This window comes from Aspergillus heteromorphus (genome assembly GCF_003184545.1).
Source record: "Aspergillus heteromorphus CBS 117.55 chromosome Unknown BO70scaffold_5, whole genome shotgun sequence".
Classification (NCBI taxonomy): Eukaryota; Fungi; Ascomycota; class Eurotiomycetes; order Eurotiales; family Aspergillaceae; genus Aspergillus; species Aspergillus heteromorphus.
Window position 1 is genome coordinate 796,993 of NW_020290410.1, and position 26,002 is coordinate 822,994.

General features: G+C 52.0%; 12 protein-coding genes across 12 annotated transcripts; 6 read left to right on the forward strand and 6 right to left on the reverse strand.

Moving 5' to 3' along the window:
- Positions 1-312: 312 nt before the first annotated feature.
- BO70DRAFT_310062 (putative CECR1 family adenosine deaminase) lies at positions 313-2,156 on the reverse strand. Its single transcript, XM_025540151.1, has 2 exons — positions 1,950-2,156; positions 313-1,895 (listed from the first exon to the last, which is right to left on the reverse strand). The coding sequence occupies exons 1-2, from the start codon at positions 2,071-2,073 to the stop codon at positions 325-327; spliced, it is 1,695 nt and encodes a 564-aa protein (XP_025401914.1). The 5' UTR covers positions 2,074-2,156; the 3' UTR covers positions 313-324.
- Positions 2,157-4,198: 2,042 nt separating this feature from the next.
- BO70DRAFT_369264 (extracellular dihydrogeodin oxidase/laccase-like protein) lies at positions 4,199-6,144 on the forward strand (the record flags this gene model as incomplete). The annotated part of the gene is made up of 4 exons (XM_025544671.1): positions 4,199-4,271; positions 4,336-4,394; positions 4,447-5,967; positions 6,025-6,144. The coding sequence occupies 4 exons, from the start codon at positions 4,199-4,201 to the stop codon at positions 6,142-6,144; spliced, it is 1,773 nt and encodes a 590-aa protein (XP_025401915.1).
- Positions 6,145-7,728: 1,584 nt separating this feature from the next.
- Positions 7,729-9,746, reverse strand: BO70DRAFT_310066 (cytochrome P450). The gene is made up of 7 exons (XM_025540152.1): positions 9,380-9,746; positions 9,153-9,335; positions 8,769-9,100; positions 8,686-8,706; positions 8,524-8,624; positions 8,177-8,463; positions 7,729-8,078 (listed from the first exon to the last, which is right to left on the reverse strand). The coding sequence occupies exons 1-7, from the start codon at positions 9,609-9,611 to the stop codon at positions 7,786-7,788; spliced, it is 1,449 nt and encodes a 482-aa protein (XP_025401916.1). The 5' UTR covers positions 9,612-9,746; the 3' UTR covers positions 7,729-7,785.
- A 580-nt stretch (positions 9,747-10,326) lies between these two features.
- Positions 10,327-11,774, forward strand: BO70DRAFT_377885 (FAD-dependent oxidoreductase; the record flags this gene model as incomplete). The annotated part of the gene is made up of 3 exons (XM_025545227.1): positions 10,327-10,458; positions 10,509-11,326; positions 11,384-11,774. The coding sequence occupies 3 exons, from the start codon at positions 10,327-10,329 to the stop codon at positions 11,772-11,774; spliced, it is 1,341 nt and encodes a 446-aa protein (XP_025401917.1).
- A 644-nt stretch (positions 11,775-12,418) lies between these two features.
- Positions 12,419-13,378, reverse strand: BO70DRAFT_256605 (4-hydroxybenzoate octaprenyltransferase; the record flags this gene model as incomplete). The annotated part of the gene is made up of 1 exon (XM_025538858.1): positions 12,419-13,378. A coding segment is annotated over one exon (960 nt), but the record flags the coding sequence as incomplete, so codon positions are not given.
- Positions 13,379-14,362: 984 nt separating this feature from the next.
- Positions 14,363-15,735, forward strand: BO70DRAFT_350749 (uncharacterized protein; the record flags this gene model as incomplete). The annotated part of the gene is made up of 5 exons (XM_025541711.1): positions 14,363-14,527; positions 14,587-14,974; positions 15,051-15,168; positions 15,226-15,538; positions 15,718-15,735. 5 exons carry the CDS (start codon positions 14,363-14,365, stop codon positions 15,733-15,735), a joined length of 1,002 nt encoding a protein of 333 aa, XP_025401919.1.
- Positions 15,736-17,150: 1,415 nt separating this feature from the next.
- Positions 17,151-18,716, forward strand: BO70DRAFT_310070 (O-methyltransferase). Its single transcript, XM_025540153.1, has 4 exons — positions 17,151-17,357; positions 17,434-17,569; positions 17,644-17,764; positions 17,862-18,716. Exons 1-4 carry the CDS (start codon positions 17,187-17,189, stop codon positions 18,631-18,633), a joined length of 1,200 nt encoding a protein of 399 aa, XP_025401920.1. The 5' UTR covers positions 17,151-17,186; the 3' UTR covers positions 18,634-18,716.
- Positions 18,717-20,296: 1,580 nt separating this feature from the next.
- On the reverse strand, positions 20,297-20,846 carry BO70DRAFT_359819 (uncharacterized protein). Its single transcript, XM_025542629.1, has one exon. The coding sequence runs from the start codon at positions 20,608-20,610 to the stop codon at positions 20,362-20,364; it is 249 nt and encodes an 82-aa protein (XP_025401921.1). The 5' UTR covers positions 20,611-20,846; the 3' UTR covers positions 20,297-20,361.
- A 44-nt stretch (positions 20,847-20,890) lies between these two features.
- Positions 20,891-21,285, reverse strand: BO70DRAFT_359820 (uncharacterized protein). The gene has a single exon (XM_025542630.1). It carries the CDS (start codon positions 21,268-21,270, stop codon positions 20,956-20,958), a length of 315 nt encoding a protein of 104 aa, XP_025401922.1. The 5' UTR covers positions 21,271-21,285; the 3' UTR covers positions 20,891-20,955.
- Positions 21,286-22,490: 1,205 nt separating this feature from the next.
- Positions 22,491-23,397, forward strand: BO70DRAFT_394097 (uncharacterized protein; the record flags this gene model as incomplete). Its single annotated transcript, XM_025546432.1, has 4 exons — positions 22,491-22,503; positions 22,554-22,789; positions 22,848-23,204; positions 23,341-23,397. 4 exons carry the CDS (start codon positions 22,491-22,493, stop codon positions 23,395-23,397), a joined length of 663 nt encoding a protein of 220 aa, XP_025401923.1.
- Positions 23,398-23,768: 371 nt separating this feature from the next.
- Positions 23,769-24,186, reverse strand: BO70DRAFT_427167 (uncharacterized protein; the record flags this gene model as incomplete). The annotated part of the gene is made up of 3 exons (XM_025547863.1): positions 23,769-23,954; positions 24,012-24,112; positions 24,173-24,186. The coding sequence occupies 3 exons, from the start codon at positions 24,184-24,186 to the stop codon at positions 23,821-23,823; spliced, it is 249 nt and encodes an 82-aa protein (XP_025401924.1). The 3' UTR covers positions 23,769-23,820.
- A 241-nt stretch (positions 24,187-24,427) lies between these two features.
- gliT (thioredoxin reductase gliT) lies at positions 24,428-25,578 on the forward strand. The gene is made up of 2 exons (XM_025547864.1): positions 24,428-24,875; positions 24,949-25,578. The coding sequence occupies exons 1-2, from the start codon at positions 24,478-24,480 to the stop codon at positions 25,541-25,543; spliced, it is 993 nt and encodes a 330-aa protein (XP_025401925.1). The 5' UTR covers positions 24,428-24,477; the 3' UTR covers positions 25,544-25,578.
- Positions 25,579-26,002: the final 424 nt, after the last annotated feature.

A 26,002-nucleotide genomic window follows, 5' to 3' on the forward strand; every position in this document is an offset into this window, starting at 1 on the left:
GCCTGTCATTCGCTCCCTTCGCGCCCCTTCAACTGCTGCCCCCCTTCCTGTGCTTCATCCATCCGCTTCCAAACCAGTCTGCCAATAATTGCACGCTGGCGGTAATCAATCTGCAATCCACCCCGGACCCCTCCTCGTGCCTCCTCGTGCCTCCTCGTCTGGCCAGGAACGAAACGAGACCGGTCACATCGTGCACAACTCTGTGCAGCTTACTCATCTATATGTGACTACATTCATATGCGCGGGATTCCTAACTTGTGCACTGGCATAATTACACAATTGCACAATTGCATAACTGTTACGTTATCATTCCATCTAGCACAATCAAACGGCTTCATCGACTTCTACCTCCGGAAACCGTTGCGTCACCCACTCGCAAAATTTCTCAAACTCCGCGTACCATTCTTGCAACTGCTTGGCCCTCATCCCCTCACCCAGGATCCCTTCCCGAAGGTCACATAGCCACTCGCCCGTCGGCTGATCCTCGTAACAGCTCCACCGGATCGAGTTCTCCACCATCATGGCCAGTCCCGCGAGACCCATACTATCAAGACCCTGGATAGCTTGCCAGAACTGCCACGTCAATGCGCCGGTACTGTGTCCAGGAAGGCCCGGCGCATCGGCACCGAGGGAGACGGAAACACCCCGGGATAGTAAAACAGAGAGCGGATGGGTCTGGATGCTGTCTGTGAATCCAAAAATCTCATCGGACAGCGGGCTGCACTCCACCAGGATCTTCTTCTCCTTGATCAGATCCATCAATAATGGGTGCTTGTGCAGCGAAAGCCCTTGGCATATTCTTCGAGACCCCAGCAGGATGGCATCGAACAGGCCTTGATCTGCCTCGTCTTCATTTCGGAGAGACTCCCCGGCGTGGAAGAGGAACGGAATCTCCACTCCTTCTTCAACAGATTGCTTGCGGAACCAAAAGAGTATGGGAACCAGATCGGTGAGCGGCCTCTCATCTCCCTCCCCTACTATATCAAACCCGCAGATCACCTCTGGATAATCGCACTTTGCCAGGATACATTGTGTCATATCCTCAACGAGGTCTCTGTTTGATAACGAGCGCCGGCTGCTCCATATAATGCGTGCTCCACGAAACCCCTGCCCGACGTCCGTTTCCCGGAATTGTGCAAGCTCCTCCTGAAACACATGACACCATGCGCCGTAGTCTTCCTCTGGGACCTCCTTACTCTCCTTGCGGTATGGGAAGTTGAAAGTATTTCTCAACTCAACGTATCCTATCCCATCGTTTGCAAGATCAGTGAAGACCTGTTTCAAACATGAGCGCAAAATGGGCTCATAGCTCAGCAGGGAGTTTACAATGGGCATTGTGCGCCTGTGGTAATCCGAATAACCTGGTTTTGGCGTGCATCGGCCTTTGAGCCACACTCGAAACCCTTCTTCTCCCCCATTTGGGAACGAAGACGCTGCGCTCTGCAGTAGGACAAGGCTCGAGGGCTTGTATGTAGCCGACCACATCGTAGGTTGGTCTCCAGTGTCCTTCGTCGTTCCTAGTGAGTATTGGAAGGCAAACGACGCGTCAGTCGAGTCACCCGGAGCTGCCAGATGGCGGTCCGCATAAACGTGAATACCCGGGGTAGAGAACGCCAGGTCGATCAAATAGTCCACATTGACTGCGGCGTGTAACGGCGCATGCAAAAGAGACCCCTTGGGGAACTTTCGCATGACCTCCCACAGGTCGGTCGACTCTATCTTCTCTTTATCCAAAGAGAGAAGGCCTGCATGTCGCGCTGTGGGTGTGGATGGCAGGGCATCCTGCTCATTCGAGCCTGGGGAGCGCACGTGGTGCAGCTCCCGGTCGCGGATCTGGGAGATGATCTTGCACGCCCTGGCTGCTGTCGGCGGCAGAGCCTTGCGAAAATTGAAGTCTAATCATATACTAAAGTCAGTCCCGTCCAATCTCTTCCGCTCGGAAGACTGACCGTGTCGCTGCTTTTGCTCCTGCAGGATCAGCGAATCGCGACCCCTCAGGTATTGCTGGATGAAAGGATCCTGAACCTGGGGGATGCCTTCCTCGAGTTCCCATGCCGTGTCACTGGACGCCATGATGTGCTATTCGAGAGTTGCGTGTAGATCAGGTGGAATTCAAACGCCAGTTGTTCTGCAAGGGGCTCAACCAAGGCGATTCAGGAACTCGTCCGCGGCCGGAAACAATGAGATCATCGTGCCCCGCTTGGCCGCGGCGGTGGTGGTTCGCTACCCGATCCGGTGACGAACTCTATCCCACCACGATTCAAGCTCGGGGAGTCATGTTTGATCGTTGAGGAGCTTGTCGATCATTGATAAGAAGATGGAAAAAGCATGAATACCTTCTTCCCTTCTTCACAACTCGTGACCTAAGTCATACATATTTCTCAACATCAAATTGCATATATAGTACTATATATACTATATACTTACTTATATATAGTATTGTCGCCCGACACCGAGATTGCTACTAGTACTTTATCTACCCCGCCCAGGTAACATTCCTGACTGTCGATCCAAACCAAAAACACCGAATGCGTCCACAACCCATCCTAACTCCCATCAATGCAACATCCCTATCCAAGCCAACCCGATCCAATACTTTCTATGGTTGGGGTCGACTTCGTGTTGGACTTTCAGGTTGTATGTTTTTTTCTTCTGACTTCAATGGAATAAAATAGAAAGATGTGTATAGAAGTGTGTAGGAGTCGAGGATGGCCAGATCAGGGTGTGATATTCGTGCCAGATGAGTTGAGATGAGACAGATGCCTTGGGCCAATGTCTGATAGGCTGGGGTTGGTTCTCGCATATGCGCAAAGATTCATCAGAGAGAGGAAGAGACGCAGCCAGTACTTTGCTTAGCAGTATGGCGGACTAGCAGGGTTGTTGGAGACACTCACACGGTGTTAGTCGCCTTTGCATCCTTCTTCCAATTCCCGTCTGTCAGTGAGCTTCCGCTTTTCGGCGCCGAGTCCTGACCTACCTGGTTGGAAGCCTGTCTAGACACTAGTTACCTAGGAGTAGGATTTGTTAAGGGGTGTGGGTGAAGTGATACAATGTACTGAGCTGTCGGACTACAACTTTCGACATGCTTCTGATGAAACTAGTATTCACCAGTACAATTTGAAGATAGACCTTTGATAATTTCAAGTACTTGATAGATTGAGTAAGACAAGGGAAGTGGAAAGGACGAGGGAGAAAAGAAGGAGGGGAGGAAAGAGGAAGGAAGATGGACGTGACAAAGCACCTGACTTCACTTCACTGCAGACGCATATTCGGCAGACTCCATCCTCCCGGCTGGAACTTCCGTTTCATCCGCCTGCTCAAAGACACTCTGCTGCGGACACAAGCAAGAAAGCAACAAGTCGGACCACTGTTCCTCAAAACGTCCGAGGCTGATGTGGCTGAAATGTCAGGACAATATCCCGGATGAGTATCTGACCCCCATAGTCGCCTGCCTTGAAAGCCAGCCTTATATATATGATAATATGAGAGTCCTCTCATTTGGATACCACCCAGACTCATCGATCTAGCGGTGGGAACACGCACTGGATGCTACACCTCCGATAAATCCCCTTATTCAATTCGATGCTCACGAATGCGACGCATTTATCAATGTGCCATCCGGATCTACTGAGCGTCGGATATATGCTAGGTACAACTCGACGCATTTCCGTCGGATGCCAGTCAGCACTGACTGCCTTGGTGCGAAATAGGGGCCCCAGGACAACGATGCAGGTAGTAATATAGAGGGAAGCGCAGCGCCCCGAAGGATCCACAGCCTCATCCAGTCACAAAATTCCAGCCATAATGGCGCGAAACACCGTGGCGAGGGCTTGTGTAAAATGAGGGTTGCATTTCCCAGGCAACTAATGGGCTAGTGCTCACCCAAAGGAGCATTTCTTAACAGCTGGATACCATTGTGCGCTGGGTCTAGCTCTAAGAGGTGCGCCCCCTTTTAATCTAGGTTGCTTAACATAGGCCTCTCCACTTTCTATTGGATGTCTTCATGTCAGTTAAAATGGGGCGGGGCGCAATCTAGTCGCCGTGGGATGTCTTCAATTGAGACTTGAGACTTCATGGAACAAGCTACGACTCCCGGGCGTTGCTGGGGGCCTCCTGATGTTGTCCGATGTGCATATATATTATGCTTTGCCGTTGACTTGATGGTTCTGACAGCAGGTTCGCTTGCAAAATATACATTATGTCTTGGTTACTAGAAGTTTGGGCATTGACAACAGCTCTGGCAGCTGCGCTGTCTCAATACAGCACCAATGGTATACCTACAATCTTGCATTATCCAGCGTGGATTGATATCCGCTAACAGTGTGCTTTAACTAGGTCAATCCAAATGGGGGACATTGCCTTCACCAAACCTTCCGAAGTTTTTGGACAACTGTGTATGTGCGCTCGGTCCGTGACTTTCTTGCCCTTGCTGACCTCTCGGCCCAGTCCCTAGTGGATGACACCCCTTGGGGAGACACAGTTCCTGGAGGGGAGCCCCCCAACACCGGGGTGATCAGATATTATGACTTCTCTATCACGCGCGCTTACAAGTCCCCGGATGGATTCAACAAAAGCGTGATTCTGATAAACGACCAATTCCCGGGCCCACTGATTGAGGCCAATTGGGGCGATATGATTCAAGTGACCGTGACCAACAATATCGACAGCGAGGACGAGGGGACTACCCTTCACTGGCATGGTCTTTCGCAGAAAAAGAGTCCCTGGTATGACGGAGTGCCGGGATACACGCAGTGCCCTATTGCTCCGGGCAGCACCTTCACCTACACCTTCCAGGCCGACCAGTTTGGCTCCAGCTGGTATCATTCCCACTACAGCGCACAGTACAACGATGGTCTCTATGGGCCGATGATTATCTATGGTCCCGTCCAGCCCTCGGTGGACTACGACTTTGATCTTGGCCCTGTGATGATATCCGACTACTATCATGACAACTACTACGACACATTAGTTCAGGGATTCAAGAAGCCTCCCATCATTGTACCTTTAGACAACAATCTGATCAACGGCAAGGGCTTCTATGACTGCAACCAGACTGCCTCCGGTGATTGTTTGCCCGGCGCAGGCCTCTCGAAATTCCAAATCGAATCTGGAAAGAAATATCGCCTGCGTTTTATCAATACTGGCTCATTGGCCAATCAAAAAGTGAGCCTTGATAACCACGAGATGACAATTATTGCCAATGATTTTGTTCCCGTCGAACCCTATACTACAAATGTGGTGACTCTGGGAGCCGGCCAGCGGACAGATGTGATTGTGGAAGCAACGGGCAGCGCAACAGATGCGGTATGGTTGCGGGCTGAAATCGACATGCTCTGTCTGAATGAGTCCACCACATATGATACCGCTCTGGCAGCAGTATATTACCAGTCAGCCAACACCAGCAGTGTACCGCAGACCACAGGAACCAGTTGGGAGAGCAACCACTGTCGCAACGACCCTCTGGAAGACACGGTACCCTACTATCCCATCGCGCCCCCAGCCACGCCTTCAACGGTCGACACAGTGAACATTACCCTGGGCTACAACGCAACGGGCTACATCCTATTTTTCGTGGATGGATCGTCCTTCCGGGCCGACTACAACGAGCCCGTTCTCTTCCTAGCGAATCAAAATGTATCCCAAGTCTACCCAACCGAGCGAAACGTCTACGATTTCGGCAACAACACGAGTGTACGCATGATTCTGACCAACACTTTTGCCATGCAGCACCCGATGCATCTTCACGGGCACAACTTCTGGGTTTTGGCAGAGGGTACGGGGACCTGGAATGGAACCATCACCAACCCGTCTAATCCCCAGCGGCGCGATACGCAGATTCTCCAGGCGGGTTCAACCGACGAGCCCTCCTACCTGGTCCTGGAGTGGGAGTTGGACAACCCGGGCGTCTGGCCCCTACACTGTCACATGTCCAACCACGCCAGCGCTGGTTTGGTGCTTAGCATCCTGGTAATCCTCCCTTCCCTCGTTCACGGAAATCCCCGACCGCGACTAACATCAGCATAGGAACAACCCGACTCAATTGCCACAGAGATGAACATTCCCGCAGTCATGCAACAAACCTGCGTCGACTGGGACAAGTTCAGCCACACCAACTACGTGGACCAGATCGATTCGGGCGTTTAATCTGCGCATGGGGGCGGTTTTTTTTCATCCAGAACCCGGGCAACGCCGACGCGAAAACCGCATTGGATGGATTCTGTTACTCTTGTTATTTCCTATCTTATGTCTGTACAATACAGCTTAGCCGGACGTAGACTTGACCCTCCAAAACATTATTCCATAGATCAACAATAGATTTGTCGTTGCATCCAAAGTGGACCCTCAACCCCTCAAGCCCCATATCAAAAGCATCAGTCAGTCCATCGCTACCCTCAACTAAGCAATAAGCAGTAGGCACAGGTTCCAGAATATCGAGCCAATGATCGATCGGTCGGTCGAACCTGGGGGCCAAAAGCCCAAGGAATCCGCCGGTTCTCCCGCTTCCGCCGGTTCTCCCTCCCACTTCCGCCGGTTCTATCGGCAATTATTCCCTAATTAGACACATACCTAGATAGGTACTAGAAAACCTACATATCTTATTCTCAATTCTCCGCTAATTCAAGTCGCCTGCATGCACATCTCACGATGCATACACCTAAGTAGACCAAAACGGTACATCCATTCGTAAGTACTCCCCACCCCACACATAACTAGGTAAAACGGGGGATATAGATACGCCAATATTTTAATATGTAGTCCCCCTCATCGGCCATGTCTCCCCCCCCCAACTCTTCAACCCGAAATCGAAATGAAACTAGGTAGTACTAGTCAAGCCACGGACCGACCCGCCAAACAAACACAACCCCGCGATATCATGGTATCTATCTAAACGGTAATGTAATATCCCCGGCCCGGATGGGCACTAGATAGCAAAGGCGTGAAAGCCCGAAGAGGAAAAGCGGCGTGCGATTGAGCACTTATCTAGTTAGTGTGAGTTGGTTGCAGAGACAAAGAGATTGAGAGTTGGTGATATTAGGCTAGGCTAGGTTAGGGTTAGTGGTTGGTTAGTGGTTTGGTGGTTTGGTATGGGACGGTTTGGGATTCATGTATCTAAGTACTGTAGGTACCTAAGGTAGTAGGACTCGGTGACCAGGAGTGCTAGGACAAGGTCTAGGGGTAGTGTCGATGGGGCTCTGTACTTACATTACAGTAAGGAGTGATTCATTACTATTGGTCTCGGGATTCCCGACAAGAGAAGAGATGTTGATTAATTACCTACAGTAACTACTACCTAGTAGTAGGTTTGTACTTTGGCTGCGTTGGCTGTTTGGTCAGTCGGTACTTTGCAGTGATTGGCGGGGTTTCTGACTGGTGCCTGAATTCTTGATTCTTTTTGTTTCTTTCAGGGGTGGGGGTTTAATTTATAATTAGAAAAAAAGAGGGGGGAGAGAAGTGCTAAATACTAGTACTACTATGAGCCAGAGCCTGGTGGCTTAGCAGATAGATAGATACTATATTCAACTAAGTCCAAGAAGGTAGTAGTTGTACACTCCGCTCAAGATATAAGTATCTGTCTATAAACAGAGCCCATGTAAAAATAACTAAGAATAGAACTGACTCTCTTACAGTAAATTAAGTCCCAAAGAAGGATTAGTTCAACTTGATTAAAATACCCACCCTCGCACCTTCCCAATCCCCAATCCCTCATTTTCGACCGCCGTTTTCGATCCTCATCCAACCATCTCTCCCCACATCCCCATCCCCACCTCAACTTCAACTTCAACTTCAATCCCCCCTCTCCCTAACAATAAGCTCCAACCTCCCCGGCACAGTAGTAAAGTAATCCTTCGCATCCACCAAAACCCTCTCCCCACGGTCCGCATCCGCCCAATCAAACTCAAAATTCATTAACAGCATCGCCAACCCGACCCGAATCTCCATCATACCGAGGTTCTTCCCGATACATTGGTAGTCACCGGCGCTGAAGGGCTGCCATGTGCGGGAATCGAGGACGAGTTCAGGTTTTGTGGAGAAGCGTTCGGGGATGAAATCGTCTGGGTGGGTGAAGGAGTCGGGTCCTGGGGAGTGTATTGTACATGTGGTTAGTGGGTAGGTGGATGGGTTGGTGGGTGGGTTGGTGGGGTGAGGTGAGTGTGGGACGGAGCAAGACACTTACGTCGGAAGAGAGTGTAATGAGGAACGAGAACGGTGGTACCGCCTGGGATGAACGTATCGTGGATATGAATGCCCTCGGGGGGCGTGATACGCAATCCAGCGCAGGGAACGGGGGGGTGTAAGCGCATCGTCTCCTTGATGACGGCATTCAGGTGTGGGAGTTGCTGTAGGGCTCTGTGGCTGTGGATTGTTTCCAGGGCTTTGAGCTCAGCGCAGATCTGTTGGCGGTGCTCCGGGTAGCGGACGAGGTAGTAGAGGACGTTTGTAAGGGTTTGGCGGGCGGCATCACTAAGAATGAAGAATGCACGGTTAGATAGAGTTGGTTCGTGGAGGAAGATGGTTACTCGCCTTCCAGCGGAGAAGAGCAGGATAAAGTCGCCGAGAAGATGGTTCCAGTTGGCGGTGACACCGCCGTTCTCTTGGGCGTCGCGAATGACATGGCTTAGGATCTGGGGTTGGAGTCAGTCTGGGGGATCGGAATGTTTAAATGCTTCGGGGGTTGTAACTTACGTCCTTGTCGTGGGATTTACTCTGTGGACGACGGCGATCAGCAAGAATTCCTGACGTGGGACGTCTGGACATAATATACGTACTTCAATCTTCGCGCGCAATTGCTTCTCCGCCCACCCAGCAAACATCTTGTAGCCCTCCTGCGCGTAGGGGATGGCGTGGGTCAGGAAGTATAACCACGGGGTAGGAGCAATGACTCCCAGGACCGGATGTCCAGCACTATACATATCCAGTGCCAGGTGCTTGTGCTTTTGCAGAAGACCAAACTTGATATTGAAGCCAATGAGTCCCATCAGGTCAAATGTGTAGTATTCCGTCCACTTGGACATGTCAATCGACTTGTTTATCTGCTTTCGCAGCTGATTGACCAGTTCCTGCGCGTGGGCGAAGACTTTAGGCTCCCATACCTCCAGGGCTGTATATATTATTACCGGATGAGGGGAATGAGGGAGTGTGATGGGGCGTACCTTTAACACCTAATCCCTGTGCCCATAGCTTCCGCTTGTGGGTATGAATCTGGGCATTCCGCGTCGTCACAATCGAGACCAGAGGCAGCATCATATCGTAAAATGTACCCCGAGTGCACTTGGACCCTGGCCCATAGATCTTCATGAAGGCATCGGTGGTGAAAAGCATGACCTCGTTGGGGCCTATACCGAGTCAGTTTGCGCCAAACATAGTCCCCAAAACCTACCAGTCCGGACCACATCTCCATATTGATGATGAAGCTGATTGGTATACCGATAATTGTCGGCATGGCGGATCTTCCAGACGTGATGGAGCTTGGTTATGCGCGCCCACAGCGGGCCTGGTAGATGGTGCAGAGGGGAGAAAAATAGTCGGTAAGTGATCATGCTGGTGACAAGGGTACCAAAGTAGACACCGTCGATCTCCAAGGTCTCAAAGATGGCCTCCCGGAGAGGCATCTGTAGGACCTGCCATTGGGCCAGGCTGATGCCGATGGTCGCTGTGAGGTAGAGACGCGCGATGACAGCAGCGTGGCGATCCCGTTCGCCGCGGAGAAAGAAGCATAAGTGTGAGAGAAGCCCAGCAGCACCAGCTACCAATAGCTTCAGCTGTGAGGGAGACAACATGGGGTCAATTAAACACAGGAACAAGACAAGAGTTCGAAGGTGGGAGAAGTCCGCGAAATCTCCCCTCCTTCAACGGGAAATCTTTCAAACCCTTTCTTATCTCAATCAGAGTCCCTCTTTAGAGACCCTGTGGGTGCCTATAGCACTGTCAGCTTAGGTCTGGCCACATCACGGCGGGTCTACCATAAGCACTACCCGCGCAGCGGCAGTGGTATCGTAACCCGTCCCGTACTCGTACCATCGATACACCAGCCCTCTCTCAACTCATAGAGCCGAGGAGAATAGCCAAGATGTGTATGGGAAGAAATGGGGGCCAAATGAGTCGTGTAGATAGATGCAGTTGCACTACCAAAAGCCGAACTTGTTGATTCCCATGCCAGCACCCCTCGTCCTGCGACAGCCTATCAAGGGCTTCTCGCAGGACAGACGGCGAGATGCGAGAGACAGGCTATTTTAACCAGTCGAAGCCCCAGAGTAGAAGTGTACAAGGGCATATCTCTCACGGTGATAATTTTCAAGCTCTATTGAATATCTTCTTGCACCTACCATGTCGCCCAATCCGCCCTCTATTTCCGTCGTCATTGTCGGCGCGGGCCTGGCCGGCCTAATGACCGCAATTGGGCTTCGCCGGGCCGGTCACCAAGTGACCGTGCTAGAAAAAGCACCCGAGCTGGGACAAGTGAGTAGATATATCCCCAATCTTTCACCCTTTACTCATCATCCGAATAGATCGGAGCGGGCATCCAAGTTCCCCCAAACGCGACTCGGATCTTCAAGGCCTGGGGCCTTCTAGACGCCCTCAACGAGGTCGCGGAGGTGCCGGAATCAGCCACTCTGCGCTCATACCGCGGTGAAGCACTATCCAGGATCTCCCTCCTGGAGACAATGGAACCCACCTACGGGACGCCCTATCTGTCAGTGCACCGGGTGGATCTCCACCACCTGCTAGCGCAAACGGCGAAGGAAGAGGGCGCGCAGATCCGACTAGGAGTCGATACCCAAGACATCAAGACAGCAGGAGACCGTCCAGTCGTACAGCTAGCAGACGGAGAGATCATCGAAGCGGATCTCATCCTCGGCGCGGATGGCGAACGCTCAACCTGTCGCCGCATTCTCCTCAACGAGCCGAACATGCTCCGGGACAGTGGTGAACACGTCTACCGAGTGACCGTTCCCATCCCGGAGATCGCCGCAGCGGACGAGGAGCTGCAAAGTCTGCTGAGCCCGCCGCAGATCAACCTCTGGATCGGCCCGGGGGGCAACGCCCTCACGTACCGGCTCAAGCGCGACAACCTCTTCAACGTGGTGTTCATGCAGGAGCACGGGCCCGAGTCGGACGTACCGTTGATCCCTCAGCGCGTCGGCAAGGAGGTCGTCGCCCAAGAGTTTCAAAATGGCTGGGACCCGAAGTTCTGGCGCATCCTGGATTTGACGTCCGTGTGTACCCGGTGGACGTTGCTGGAGAGCGACATCGCCGCGCGCTGGTCGGACGAGACGGGCCGTGTGGCGCTCATAGGCGACGCCGCACACGCGATGGGACCTTATGCGTGAGTTTCCCCTCCGAATCCAGTGTGATCTTGTGACTGCTAACAGACCGAGTGCAGCGGACAAGGAGCAGCCCTAGCCTTCGAAGACGCCGCTGTGCTCAGCACCCTCTTCCAGCGCATGGTCTCCCCCGCGCAAATTCCCGACCTCCTAACCATCTACGAAACCATCCGCAAACCTCGAGTCGAGGAAATGAAGCGACAGGTACGCTGGATCCGCCAAAGACACTCCATGCGGGACGGGCCCCAGCAAGAGGAGCGGGACCGACAACTGCGCGAGCAGGCCCCATTCGCCGGCACTGCCAATTTCCTGGCGGACCCGGTCTTCCAGCCTTGGATGTTTGGCTACGATGCGCTTGCCGAGGCTGACAAGGCATGGAAGACGTTCTCTCGGGGCGAGTTCCCGGGGACTCGCGGGACGTGGAGGGAAGGAGTGAATGGGTCATCATGAGGGGCTTAGTATAGATAGTGAATGGGTACTTTCCTGGTTTTAGTGCAATACACTACTCATGCTATAAACTTCCTATCCGTGTAAGGATAGATCACTATCTTCACAAACATGATTTTAATCAATCTCCTTGGACCCCATCCTGTGGCTTAATTCCATTCTCGTATCCGCCACCCGTGTCTTGCTGGAATGTCTTAGGGCTCGTCATCGGTAGAACGATTACCCCTCATGAAACGCTCCGCCATTACGCGGAGACTTTACTTCCTGGATTGTGATGAGCTGGAGAAATCCAACAAGGCCGAAATTCTCCGTAGGCAAGTCACTTTTTGCACGCCATTGACAGGATTGACTATCTATTTGACTGTCTCCTGCACTACTACCCCTGCAAGTAAGAAGTAAGCAGATTATTCAGAGCTGACCGATCTGAAACCCATGCAGTTCCCCCCCCCCCCCCCCCTCCTCTCCCCCGTGCAACCCGAAGAATCCAGACAAATCACCATAATCCCAACCCCAATTCTACAGGAACCCATCACCGACTCTCTCTTTCTTCCCATCTCCGCGGCACTCAGCCTCCGCCAACCCGAGCAACCACACCACTCTAGCAACAGGAGAGCAAACCCCCTCTACCCACGCACCCTAACAACACACTCCACCACCATCCCCCCTGTAACAACCAGCCCCCAGGCCAGGGTTCCTTGACGAAACCACCACTCACAGTCGCCGGGATCCTGCAGCCGCACACGCCACAGCATGACACCAACGACTAACGCCGACCCGCCGGCGGAAATAACGTGGTAGCCAAGCTGCGCACCGACGACGACACCTGCATAGACCTGCAACGCTACCATGAGCAGGCCGCACAGGAGGAGCAGTGGTCGCGCGATGGTCTGGTACCGCACGGCCATGGACTTGGCCCCGGCGCGGATGTCGTCCGCCACGTCTTGGAACGCGTAGATCGTGTCGTGGATTATGCTCCAGAGGATGTAAACGATGAAGAGGGAGATTATACCGTTAGTGGGGTGGTGAGGGGTGGTTGATGATGATGGTGGTGGTGGTGGGGAGAAGTGCAGGGGGTTCGCGCCCACGGCACTAGCACCGATGGGGATTCCACAAGCGAGGGTCACGCCTAGAATGACCTGGGCGTGGTGGGTGAAGCGCTTTCCAAAGGGGTAGGCGAGGACAAGCCCCGTCAGGGGCAGGATGTAGGTCCAGTTCTGTTGGAGGGGGAGGATCGGGGAGATGATGGCCAGCCAGAGGAGGTGTTGGATAAGGGTGAAGTTCAGGGCCAGGGGGAGGGGAATGGCCCCCCGGGCCATGGGCCGGAGGCAGGATCGCACGACCTGTCGGTCCAGATCACGGTCGATGATGTCGTTCCAGGCACAGCCGAGGCTGCGTAGGATGAACGAGGCGATGAGGAGTAGCAGAACCCGGGATATCAGTGTGATGGGGCTGGGTGAGCTGATCCAGGAGCCGTAGAGGGCGCCGAATAGGTAGGGCAAGTAGATGTTCAGCACCCCGGTGGGCTTGTTCAGGCGGATTAGCTCTGCGTAAGGCACCCACGTCGGGGGCAGGTAGGACAGAATGCCCGTTTTGGGGGGATTATAGTGAATGGGAGAGGAAGTTTGGTTCTTCATTGTGTTGAATCGGGTTATGAAGTGATCTTGCTGTTGAACTGGGCTATGAAGTGCTCTTGATGTTGAACTGGTGGCTTCTACGATATATACAGATGATCCAGGAACCTCCATTTATATATCGTCTTCTTGAGAATGCTCTGGACCTCCCCCTCACGAGTATCTCCTGCAATGCACCCTTCTCCGTGTCATGGATGGTTGCATTGTGCGTTTCCTTCGCTCCGATGTGACTTGAGATACATTGGAGCCGAACTCAATCCCCTCACCTCGTATCACTTGGCATCTCCAGTTGTACTCTTGTCGGACTACGGCTTGCATGAAATGCCCAGAACCTGTCATCAATACTAACACGACGTCTAGCGGTAGTGTCAATGCCCTTTTGGCACGCCTCAAGGGCTGTATGCAGCACCACGCACATCACAACCCCTGTCTCTATCCCAATGGCCAGAGGTGCATCAACTCCTGCAAGTTGGATATGTACCTCCGGGATATTCACTCATTTGGGTACCTCGCAAACTAAATTCTCACTATCCCAGCCAGTTGCATATGTATATTATATGCAAGATACAAGATTCGAAATTGGCCCCTCGCTCGCCATCACTCTGCATGTGTCAATAGACGGCGTCGCCACGCCCCCTCCACGCCATGAACGAGAACGACCAGATGCCGACCCGGGTAATCCAACTCTCACCACCCCCTCGGAAGAGCACTCTTGATAGACGAAGAGGTCCAATCCTGAGTTCCTGTTTCTGGGGCGGGCATTTTGGCCCGCTGAGCTAGGACGAACGCCCTCATCGCCACGCTGCTGTCCAGGCTGACAGGTTGGGGGGGCATGTCGATGGCATCTAATCTCGCATGCAGTTCATATGCAGGGTTGTTTCCTATCGGACTGGGTTCATCGTCCGTCCCATTTCCATCTCTATGAATTGACCCGGCACATTCGTGATATAGATATACATCATGTCGGCAGCTGCCATCCCTCCCAATGTCAATCGCAGCCCTGGTCTTATCACCAGTCTATGGGTTCCATGGCCCTTCGCTACACTGCTTCTGATAGCGCGGTTCTGGAGCCGAATCGCAAGGCGAGACCTGGGTCTAGATGACTGGTTCATGCTCGTGTGCTGGGTTTGTTGCCTCGCCCCTGCTCACTGCGCCCTTACCGATGCTAACACCGTGTTGACTAGGTCCTCTACACAACAGCCATCTCACTGAGCACACTAATGGTCAGCCATGGCAGTATCCGACACATCGAGTATCTGTCGTCGAGCGAGCTCACGTACGTCCTGAAGCTGCAAACCATCAACGAGCCGATCGGCATGTTTGCCCTGATCTTCGGGAAAAGCAGCGTAGCGCTGTTCATCAAGCGCATCTTCTCGGGGACCAAGAAGTGGCGTCGTTGGTTCCTGGACATCAACGTCGTGCTGTACTTCCTCGTCAGTCTGGCTGTCCTGGGTATCATGTTCGGGCAATGCACATCGCCCGCTGCGCTATGGGAGCCTGAGCTCGAGATTAGCGGGAAGGTCAAGTGTATCAATTCCACATTCGTCCTGGCCATGTATATGCTTCAGGGTGGTAAGTTTGTGTTATTCTCCTAGTTCTATATAATCCCTGCGGAACAGAAAAAGATCATACTAACAGCAATTGCCAGCATGGGGCGCCTACCTCGATTTCGCCCTCGCTTTCCTCCCTCTCACGTTCCTCCTCGAACTAAAAATCAACATGCAAAAGCGAATTGCTCTATGCATCCTCCTCGGCCTGGGTGTTATGTACGCTCCCGACCCCTCTCTCTCTCTGAAACACCACTAACACCCCCTCCCCCCCAGCGCCGGCGTCTGCGCCTCTATCAAAACCTGGGCGTTCACTAAAGCCGAAAGCACCACGGACGTGACCTGGAACGGCTACGCCCTCTACCTGTGGACAGCCCTTGAACTCGCGTTCCTCGTCATTGCGGGCTGCATTCCGCCGTCCAAGACTATCTGGGATTATTTTCGTGAAGGCAAGCCCATCCGTCTGACCCAGGCTTCAGCGAGCTATAAGCTGTCGAATCAGTCGTATGATGATAAAGCGTCCCGGGGGGTGGGGAGCCATGTTGCGTCGGTGGAGCGAAGGGGCGATCTGGATGATGAGGAGTTGTTGGTTAGTGATTCGCGATGGCAGGTGACGAAGGAGGTCGCCATTTCGCAGGTCTCGAGGACGAAGAGTAGTGAGAGTCGGGGGTGAGGGGGTATGTGATGTGGGGGTTGGGAGGATCTGTGGGGTTTGTCTTGAGAGGAGTGAATGGGTTGACTATCTGATGATTTCTTATGTTTGTATAGTGTTTGTATAGTGTTTGATGGGTTGGACACTGTCGATAATGTATTTTCACTGACTTTTATCTGAGATGGGGGTTTGCTGTTTCTAGCTACATGTATATCGCTCTGATCAATATTTATATTCATCTGTTATTCAAGTTGGTGCTCTGGATATATTCTCTACCAGGTGGTTTTATTATTGTGAGTCTGATTAAAGGCCTACATACTAATCACCCTAACTACTTAGCAAGCACCCGCCAAACAAAGGATCAACAACACTCATAAATCAGATATGATAAGAATGCCATTCTACTAATTTACACCAGAGTTTGATTTATGCACAATCGAAAGAAATGCCATGACCACCTTTATTCGATACATAAACAAAAAACATCAAATACATACCCTCCACCCTTCCAAATCCCACCCACCACTAAGCGAACAACAAGACACCATACATAGCCCCCTCCACCCCAATCCCCAATGGCCCGATGGCTCAATCCCCACTAAACGCCACCAAGCCTTCGCTTCCTCTGCGGCTCCCGGGAACGCCGACGGCATCCCCGGCCAGAACCATCCAGACCCATGCAAGTCCGTAAGCAGTAAGGACACTGAAAATCAAAAAGCCGCAACGTCGAGTCCGACTCAGCCAATCGGGATTAAATCTTCCGGCATGGGGACAACGAGTCAGTCAGCAGTCAGCAGTCAGCATAGCCTCCCTCCACTTGACTGATGAGCAAGATCTTGGTAAGCTATGTTGTGCGGCGTGTAAGCAGCCCGGAATCAGATCTGGGGAGGCTGATTCATGGTCCATAGTTAGAGTAAGTAGGTAGGTAGTAGTGCGTAAGTAGGACGGATGAACCAGGGTCAACGGGCCAACGGATCGGTGCACGGGACAAGTGTCAACTGTCACTTGCGACTGGTTCCACTGCCGCACAGGCCGGGGATGGGGATGCGATGCGATGCGATGCGACCAGGGGGCCGAACTTGGGTACATTGAAGTGGATAGAAATTTTAGCGGCGGGGGTTGGGCATTGGATTGGGGAGTCTAGGTAGATAGATAGCCCACTAGTTAGTTGATTAGTTGATTACCTCTCCCCATACCTACTACTGCTCACCAGGTTGTATCGTACCCGTCATGGTATCGCGCATACAAACGGTACCTACTATAGTACCTTGGGACTTTGGGTAGCATCTCCTCTTCGCTACTAGTCCAGGGCAGGTCAAGCAGATTAGCTATCTACCTAATAGTCAGCAAGCTAGCAAGGGTCCATGGCACTAACAGGTTCACTATAAGCGCTTGTAGAGATATTACCCCTCGATTCAATCAGCTCAGCCCCTCCGTGGGTGAGGGAGTAAGGCTGAGGCTGAGGATGAGGATGAGGGAGGGGGTTAAATATCCAAGATACCACACCACCTACCATTCTTTTCTCCTCAATTGATTCCAACTGCTCACTCTCCTCTTCTGTCGCTCCTGAACGGGAAGAGTTACAATGGCTTCTCCTCTGTCCGACGTGCTCTCCGCGGCCAACGCCGCCCTGGCCGACTTCCCCGCCCCCGAGAATATCGATCATGGCACTCGCATGCAGCTTCTCGCGACCATGGATAAGTTGCGCGCGGCTTTGGAGCCGCCACGGCTGACGGTGTTGAAGCATTGTCTTTCGGTACGTCCATTATCTTGTCTTTTGGGATTAAGCCATGGGTAAACCCAGAAAATTGCTAACAATACAATTTTGAAAGTACTACGTCATAACCGCTGTCCGCGTCGGCCAGGGGATGGGCATTTTCGATGCTTTCGCCAACGCTGAGGGTCCTACCAAGCAATTGACTGCTGATGCTCTGCACGAGAAGACGAAGGGTGAAAGGGAGTTGCTTGGTATGTGACCTTTCCTACATTACTGAAACTGCAATTGGCGAGGCAGTTGTCTAACTTCGACGCGCCAAATGCAGTCCGATTGATGCGCTACCTCTCCGCCCAGGGCATCTTCAAGGAAGTCGGCAAGGAGACATACGAGGCATCGCCGCTGGCGCTGGAACTGACGTCCGTGGGTGGAGATGCAGTCAAGCATTTGTATGTCTCTCTGCGCATCCCCCCAAACACCACCTGCGCCGTGATGAAGACGGATATGGTATGGAAGAGGAGAAAAGTCTAACCTTGAGTGTGATAGCTACCTCAACATGCGCACGTCTTCCTTCCTGTACGAATACTTTGAGAAGAACGGATACGTCACCCCGTCGGAGGCGTACGACGCGCCTTTCCAATTCGCGCACTCCACCAAGCAGCACTTCTTCGAGTTCCTCGACAGCAGTCCCGAAGACCAGGCGGCCTTCAACTCCGTCATGACCATGTCGCGCACTGCTGGCGGCGTCCACTGGCACCAGTTCTACCCCGTCGCCGAAAGGCTGCAGGGGATATCGCCGGACCGCGTGCTCCTGATCGACATCGGCGGCGGAGTCGGCCACGACATCTCCACCTTCAAGGCTGCTCACCCCTCTATTTCCGGGAAACTCATCGTGCAGGATCTCCCCCAGGCTATTGCGGGTATCAAGTCTCCCCTGCCGGAGGGCATCGAGGCCATGGGATATAACATGTTTGATGTGCAGCCTGTCACGGGTGCGAAGGCGTACTACATGCGCACGGTGCTTCACGACTGGCCCGATAAGCAGGCGTTGGAGGCCCTGGCGCAGATAAAAACCGCCATGGCGGAGGATTCGCTGTTGTTGATCAATGAGAACACCCTCCCCGAGTCGAATGTCTCGCCGGTTACCGGGACGTTGGACTTGGTCATGATGCAGACGTTTTCGTCGCTGGAGCGCACGGAGAAGCAGTGGGTTGCGTTGTTGGAGAAGGCGGGCTTTGAGGTGCTCAAGGTTTGGAAGCCCGATAGTTCCCATGTCACGGATGCGTTGTATGAGGCGGTGCCGAAGAAGAGCGCTTAGTTGATGGGCTGTTTCTGTATGTATTGTGGGGTTGGTTGTGCATAGCATGGCATGCATGGATGGAAGGTATTGGTGGATCTGTCGAACTATTCTATATGAATCGCATAATTGATGCAAACCTCTGCTGTCCTATCTACTTGTACTTATAGTACCACACTGCCTGACTACGGTACCTCCCTGCAGGAGCCAACCCCCCTTCCTTTCTCAAGAAAGAAAAAACTCCATTCCCAACCCTTCCGTACAGGCTTATATTCACCGGTACATATAATGACGTAGTACAGGTTTATAGCTTAGAATTTTGACATGCTTTCTCCCAAGGAAACATTGTCCCGCGCCTCCCTCCTACAGGTCTCCACATAATACTCACAGGATGGGATCTCAGGTCTTCAACAAGCCGCCGCCACTCCGCACTGCCTTCTGTCCCGGTGGGAGGCTCAAACTCCACGCTTGCTTTGGAGACAACGACAAATCCATACTGCTCATACAGTCGGACTCCCATCTCGGTGCCCTCCAGATATGCCTCCATCTGCATCTTATCGGCATGCTGGACAAACTGGTCGACAATGAGGCCGGCAGCTCCCTGGGAGCGATATGCAGGAAGGACCCAGAGTGCGTTTCCGCCTATGACTCGACCTGATCAGCAACCACTACCAAAACACGACACCGTGACCCTGATGGTACCTTATACTCACAAACATGCCTATCACTCATCAGTCTGGCCCTCCAGCCCCATAACCGTCTGTACATCGTCTCTGCTAATTCACGTTTCTCGGTCCCCGGAGCAAACCAGTGAGCACTAGGCGTGGGCGCCCCCGCCCGGTAGGGGTTGGAACAGTGGACCTTGTACATCCCGCCCCCAATGATGCGATTGGCTTGGGTTTCAGTGCATTTGATCCAGACAGTATGTTCTGGGTCTGCATGTGCCTCGTCGAGCAGAGCCTTTTTCAGCTCCGCAAAGGCGTTCTGTTCCTCCCGGGTCCCCGTTCCTAAATGAGCGAAGGTTAGCTCCCCTGCGGCCTGGAGCGGGTTGAGCCAGGAAGCCCAGTAGCTGGCCATGAGTTGATCCCACTCCCCTTCAGCTGTCAGTGAAACGCGGGAAACGATAAGATTGGAAGCTGCCATGGGTGTGGATTGGTGAGGAGCAGCAATGGGATCAACTTTCTGGAATCGGGCAAAGCTAATAGAGAGCCCACCACCAAGGGATAGAGCCCAAGATATGATGGAAACTATCTAAAGGTGGAGGTGTGTGTGCCTGTCGGCCTTGTGTATCAAAAGCCTCGTGTACTGCGCACCTGGTTGCTTCCAAGACAGGGCACAAACATTGTTAATTCGCACTGCTTAGCCGCAGGGCTGATCGACCACAACCGGTGTCTAATTGGTGTTCCTTGTGACTGCTAGCTGGTTGCCTAATTCAAGGTTCCGATAAATGACAGGACGATCGCTGATGCAAACGGAGAACTCCTCGCTCGGGTCTTCCCCGGAAGGACTGGCAGATACTGGTTGGGTGGCAGAAGCAAGCAACGAAAACAGGGAAACATGCTTCATGTGGCGGCAATCTAATGCACGCGTATATGTAGCCAAGAGGCTCTAACCCTGCGAGCGGTGGCTATATCTAGTTCCAATCGCGTTCCTACCCATTTACCCATCCATGCCGGACCCATCCAGCCCGACCGACGACCACCGATCAACCCCCCGCCACCATCTTGATTGGGCATCGATAACACCACGTTACACACAATCTGAAAACGAGCGGCTGGAGGGCGTGTTCAAGCTCTGGGGCTGTCTCTGTACCTGAGATGCGGACCCAGGGTATGGCTCCAACACAAAAAGACGCTGCTGGGATTCCTGACTTTGGCCGTCTCCGCGATTCTTGCCGGGCATCCGGGCCACCTTGGCCTTGCCCAGGAGGGGGCGGATGACCGGGAGACAAGCAACGACAAGGCCCAGACTGGCCTCGATCATACTCCACCAAAGCATTGTCGTGACCGTTTCTATCCGTGTTGTCAGTCAGACCTTCGCGTTGGTGATCTACCAGGGGATTCTCACGATCGAGGTCATATCCAGTCACGTACCCAGCCATGTAGACGATGAGGTAGATGGCGAGTCTGACTACCGATGCTGCAACGGCCCTGGATATTGGAGAACGGAAACCGAAGTAAGCGCGATATTCTGAAAGTTGGAGAAAGAGGGGTTGGGACTTACACAAACCCCACACAGAAGACCCCAATCAACATGATCTTCTGGCGCAGCCGCATATGCAGCCCCCAAATCTGAGCGGGATCCGTCAATCAAACTGCGTCATATAATGTTGATATTGGACGATTATGTGATACGAACAATTGGCAGGGGTAGAAACAGGATCATCAAATCCATGATGAGGTCCGAGATGACGAGGGCTGATTCCGCCGTGAGCGGGTTGCCGCACTGGTTTTTGACCTCCTCGAGCGGCGCCCAATGAAGGTAGATTTTCTCTCTGCATCCAAACAAAAAGAGTAGGAAGAACGCCAGGGTCCAAACCACGGTCAGAGTAACGAACCCATGGAACGTCCAGCCCAATTTCGAATTTTTGTGAACGAGAAAAATCCGCCGGTAGAGCAGTATGATGCTGAGCTTGATGAGGCCATATGCTGGGATCATAAAAAGTTGAAAATAGAATTCGATCTACTGACGTGTGAGAGGGCAGCTCCTCAGACCAATAAGAATAGACCGACCTTGGCTTCGATGGCATACGCCTTCATATACCTCGACATTGCGGTCTTTGGGTCGCTGCCTGCCGGAAATGGGGTCGGATAACCCATGATTCGCTTTGAATACCCTGGCCATTGTAAGTTACGCACTGAATGAGGCAGAAGTGAACTCGCTGACCGTAGATAAAGCATACCCCCATAGCAATGATCAGAGCCTACAAGAACGGTCAAAGGTGCTTCAGGGAACACCAAGGTCAACTGAGGGGTGAGAATACCATTGCTGGAACTGTCAACCAATCATCCATCCCGATATGCGCCCTCTGTTGCACCCTCGCAACAAAGCGCAGACTAACAGCTATGGAGCAAACTAGAGGAAGAGCGATACCGGCCGCAAGGACATCTCCAGGTGACGCAAAGCCAAAGGGCTGCTTGCTCCATTGACTGTTAGTCGACATGACTTTGGGATTGCACCGATGGCCAGAGCAGGTTCTCTTTTGAAGATAGAAGCAAACAGTTGTTGCAGAATACGTCGAATAATCGTTTGTGTCGCAGAACGTGGACAGGAGCATCCAGCTATATAATACATGGATTATACTCCACGCCTGTCTCGTAGACAATCCAACGCAATTATAGGTAGTATTGCCAAGAGCCTCCCCTGCCCAAGAACGCCATCCCTCCAGCCCATTCTATAGCCTGTTTGCTTCTTCTTCTTCTTCTTCTTCTTCTTCTTTTTCTTCTTTTCCCCCTCAGCGGCCGAGTGCCCACATCTATTGGAAATCAGGCTGACAGGGGAAAAGAGCAAACAACGAGTAGTTCAGCCACGCACTCAGCCTTGCACTTGTCGCATTGCATGAGCAATCCAGAGGGGCCATGTTCTTCTGACCGAGTTGCTCGTACATGGCACTGACCGTCCATCCCCTGAAAATAGGAACCTGTCTTCACTTCCAACTGACCAAATAAGGAACAAGGCAAATCATGGCTCTTCAGGAAGAATGCAATCATCTACTCCATAGTGATGACGAGGGGCACCAGCTCTCCCTGAGTCACCCCGGAAGAGATTTCATTGCCAAAAGGATGCTACGAAACCCGGTCATATCTGGATTGGCTTTGATATCCGTTACGATGAATATCATCCTTGTCTTACTTCTCATACCCAGATCTGACCCAAGAATGACAGCCACCGGTATAGTTTAAGCCTCTCTTATGTCTGAGCCTGTCACTAATCTCAAACAGCAAAGCTCCAGTGGGAAAAGCAAGATACATTGTGGTGGAACACAGAATACAGTAACTCCACCAACGAGACCTATTTGAGTGACCTGTGGGACTCTCATATTCCATGGGAACGCGGTATTATTGCTATCCAGCATAATGAAGCCAACCGTCTGGGACTTCCCAAATCACAGCCCTTTCCCTGGGATCCGACCAGTGGCATCTACATCCTCAATGCACATCATATCCTTCATTGTGTGGTAAGTGGGGCGGGATCCACATTATAGTGATTTATCGCTAACCTTCTAACCAACCCAGCGGAATATATTCATCTCCATACAGGAGTATCGCCAAAATCGGCCCCAAAGCATCACCTATGAACATATCTTACACTGTCTAGACAGCATTAGACTCGAGACCATGTGCACCGCGGATGACACACCAAGATACGTCCCTCCTAATGCCGTTGACGGATTTAGACCAGGAGATGGGCAGGCTCGATTATGTCGGGACTGGCAAAAGTTGGAGGCCTTCGTTGACCGACACAGTCCGTGTTATCAAGAGCTGTCACACACTGATGAACACATATCGAATCTGGACAGGTTCAAGTACTGCCCCAATGACTCTCCTTATTTGCCCTTGATTAGAAAATTCTTTGGCTACGATGACAACTGGGTCCCATGGCCGGATATGGAATGATCGGACTTGCACCGGCTATTGGCAGTGGTAGAGCTAGGATTGCGGACACTTATGGAAGAAGGTCAGAGAGTCAAGTTAGTTCCCCGAATGAATGTAACTAGACACAATCTAGGGTAACCCTTTCGTAGAAGGTCATAGGGTCAAGGATTTTGAATACGCACGTATATAATTGTGCCCTGTACTAAAAGGAGAATACAACCACAAGACACGTTTGGGTTGGATACCTGTAAGAGACGTTATATTACACCAAGATTTCGAAGGGGTTTGTTACGGAGTGCGCTGGTCTAGCTGTCTGAGGCGTATTTTCCACACAACAGATCTTTCTAGACGGAGACATTTACTTGTCGAATGCACTGGATTGGGAGTAAGATTCCCTTCTTTGAATTGGAGTTTAGAAGATAGATATCTTTCAATCCAGGTACAGTGCACCATCTACATTAATACAAAACATATTCCAGATTAAACGAGATACAATCGGTTTCCACTTTCATTCAACAGGTTCTGGTTCTAGTTACAAAGTATGTATCCATCATCCAATACCCACATTCTAGCGCACATTGCCCCACCCAAGACAAAGGTCCTTCGGACAAGCTCAGAGGCAGCAGTTTTCAGGTTCAGCCACAGCGTCGAACGTGTTCTCATCGGGCCGGGGCGTAGGGCTCGCCATCAGTCCAGTGGCGGAGAGCCAGAAGGTCAGGATTATGATCATGAGGTTCGCCATGTTGTCTGTTCTATATTAGCAACAGTCGCTTGTCATCATATTCCAATGGTAGGAGTGCTTACGGATCAAGGAGGAGGACTGCTTATTCTGATAATATTCAAGGGGCGAGACGGGAACTATTGCAGTTGTCTTTAGAAATTGGAGTAGGGGCTGTTCGAGAGCCCTATTTATGTTCTTTTCTGTTCACGGTGACTGAAATGGTTAGATCGAAATCCAGTCACACCGAGAGGTGTCCATGATGTATTATCTAGACCGCATATCAGAAGCTCACAGACATCCAAGGTTTACAGGGATATGTGGCGGTCCCTTAGCGCGGTAACTGGTGTGATCACCTACAGGGATTGAATTCCAGTAGGGTTTTGACAAACATTTGTCTTTCCCGATAGCCTTGCTGACCGCTCCCTCTCGGTTCCAACATTTATACCTCGCGCGAGCCCGCCGAGCCTGTTCTGTTCCCCATCTCCATATCCCCATCAATCCTCTCTCTATCCAACCCGTCAGCTAAGAAACTCACACGAGACAATTAAAATGACCACTGAAAAAGTTGACGTCCTTATCGTCGGCGGCGGCCCTGCTGGGTTGACAGCTGCCCTCACTCTTGCGCGCCAACTGCACACTGCCATCCTTTTTGATAGCCAGTCCTACCGGAATGGCAATTCCCCGTTCATGCATATGATCCCAACCTGGGACCACAAGGACCCCGCCAAGTTTCGAGCTCAGGCCCGTGAGGAAATCCTGTCCAACTATTCCACCGTTCGGCTGGAAGATACAAGCATTGAAAACGTGGAGAAGGGAGACGATGGCCTCTTCAGAGTGACAGACGCGAATGGTCATGTTTGGCAAGGAAGGAAGTTGATACTTGCAACTGGATCCCAGGACATACTTCCAGAAATCCCCGGCTATGCTGATGCCTGGGGAAAGCGCATGTATGATGCTCTTGAGTTCAATCTTGTATCACCGATTGTCTCCTGTTGTCAGTATTAACTCTTTATTTTTCAGCTTCCACTGCCTCTTCTGCAAGGGATACGAAGACCGAACCGCAAAACGGGCCGGCGTCCTCGCCATCCAGTCCGCCGCAAATGTCCCCATGGCTATGCATCAGGCCGAAAATGCCGCCCAGCTCGCCTCCCAGGTCACCATATATACCAACGGGGCAGAGGGTCTCGGGTCCCAATTGACTACCACCCTATCCAGTCAGGGCAGCAATACCATTTTCAAGGTTGACAACCGTCAAATCACCAGCTTTGCTCTTAGTGGTGATGACTTGAGCTCCCCAGTCTCTATTCAGGTACAGCTTGTCGATGGCAGTCAGGTCGAAGAAGCGTTTCTCGTGCATAACCCCAACACACAGGTCAAGAGCTCGTTGGCTGCTCAGCTGGGCTTGGACTTTGCGCCCAGTTTCGTTCCCGGGAATGGTGATGTAGCTGCCACTGCGCCCTTCCATCAGACTAGTATTCGCGGAGTCTTTGCTGCGGGCGACTGCATCACTCCGTATAAGGTGGTTGCGGGCGCTATTTCCAGTGGATGCAATGCAGCTGTTGCGGCTTCGGCGCAGTTGCTGGCGGAGAAGTATGACCATCAGCCACTGTTTTGATTATTTCTTTCCATTTTCCACTTTTTTTTTTTTTTCACAGTGGCGCTGCGATGTATTGTTGCGTGTTGCGTGTTGTGATCCACAAGTTGACAGAACAACCTCACCATTGAGGAGGTAGTGGGGTTAACAATAAGAAAAGTTTGAAACAAAAACCAGGCGTCATCTCCAGTAGACAGTTCTTGGTTATAACCCCGCCGAGGACCAGACCCCTAAAAGTAAGGATGTATATGCACCCGGGACGCTGATCAGCGATCACAAGTTCCTTGGGTTGTGGTTTTTATTCTCGCAGGATTGTCAGCGCTTCAATCATAGTATAAGGTGTGTGCTGAAAAAAAGGTTTATTTTGAGGTATCACAGCCGACTAATGCGAGGAAGGATAGCTTCGAGACTGGCATACCTCCTCTGGGCTTCGCCTTTTTTGGCACACACAATTAGTTTCCCCGTTTATAAAAACATCTT

Coding starts and splice junctions, on each gene's coding strand:
- BO70DRAFT_310062 (XM_025540151.1), bottom strand. CDS start 2,073: ATGGCGTCCAGTGACACGGCATGGGAACTCGAGGAAGGCATCCCCCAG. Junction 1,896..1,949: donor GGAGCAAAAGCAGCGACACG/GTCAGTCTTCCG, acceptor GTATATGATTAG/ACTTCAATTTTCGCAAGGCT.
- BO70DRAFT_310066 (XM_025540152.1), bottom strand. CDS start 9,611: ATGCCTCTCCGGGAGGCCATCTTTGAGACCTTGGAGATCGACGGTGTC. Junction 8,464..8,523: donor CTGCTCTTCTCCGCTGGAAG/GCGAGTAACCAT, acceptor CTTCATTCTTAG/TGATGCCGCCCGCCAAACCC. Junction 8,079..8,176: donor TCATTACACTCTCTTCCGAC/GTAAGTGTCTTG, acceptor TACACTCCCCAG/GACCCGACTCCTTCACCCAC.
- BO70DRAFT_310070 (XM_025540153.1), top strand. CDS start 17,187: ATGGCTTCTCCTCTGTCCGACGTGCTCTCCGCGGCCAACGCCGCCCTG. Junction 17,570..17,643: donor GGGTGAAAGGGAGTTGCTTG/GTATGTGACCTT, acceptor CGCCAAATGCAG/TCCGATTGATGCGCTACCTC. Junction 17,765..17,861: donor GGAGATGCAGTCAAGCATTT/GTATGTCTCTCT, acceptor TGAGTGTGATAG/CTACCTCAACATGCGCACGT.
- BO70DRAFT_359819 (XM_025542629.1), bottom strand. CDS start 20,610: ATGCTTTGGTGGAGTATGATCGAGGCCAGTCTGGGCCTTGTCGTTGCT.
- BO70DRAFT_359820 (XM_025542630.1), bottom strand. CDS start 21,270: ATGATCCCAGCATATGGCCTCATCAAGCTCAGCATCATACTGCTCTAC.
- gliT (XM_025547864.1), top strand. CDS start 24,478: ATGACCACTGAAAAAGTTGACGTCCTTATCGTCGGCGGCGGCCCTGCT. Junction 24,876..24,948: donor GATGCCTGGGGAAAGCGCAT/GTATGATGCTCT, acceptor TTTATTTTTCAG/CTTCCACTGCCTCTTCTGCA.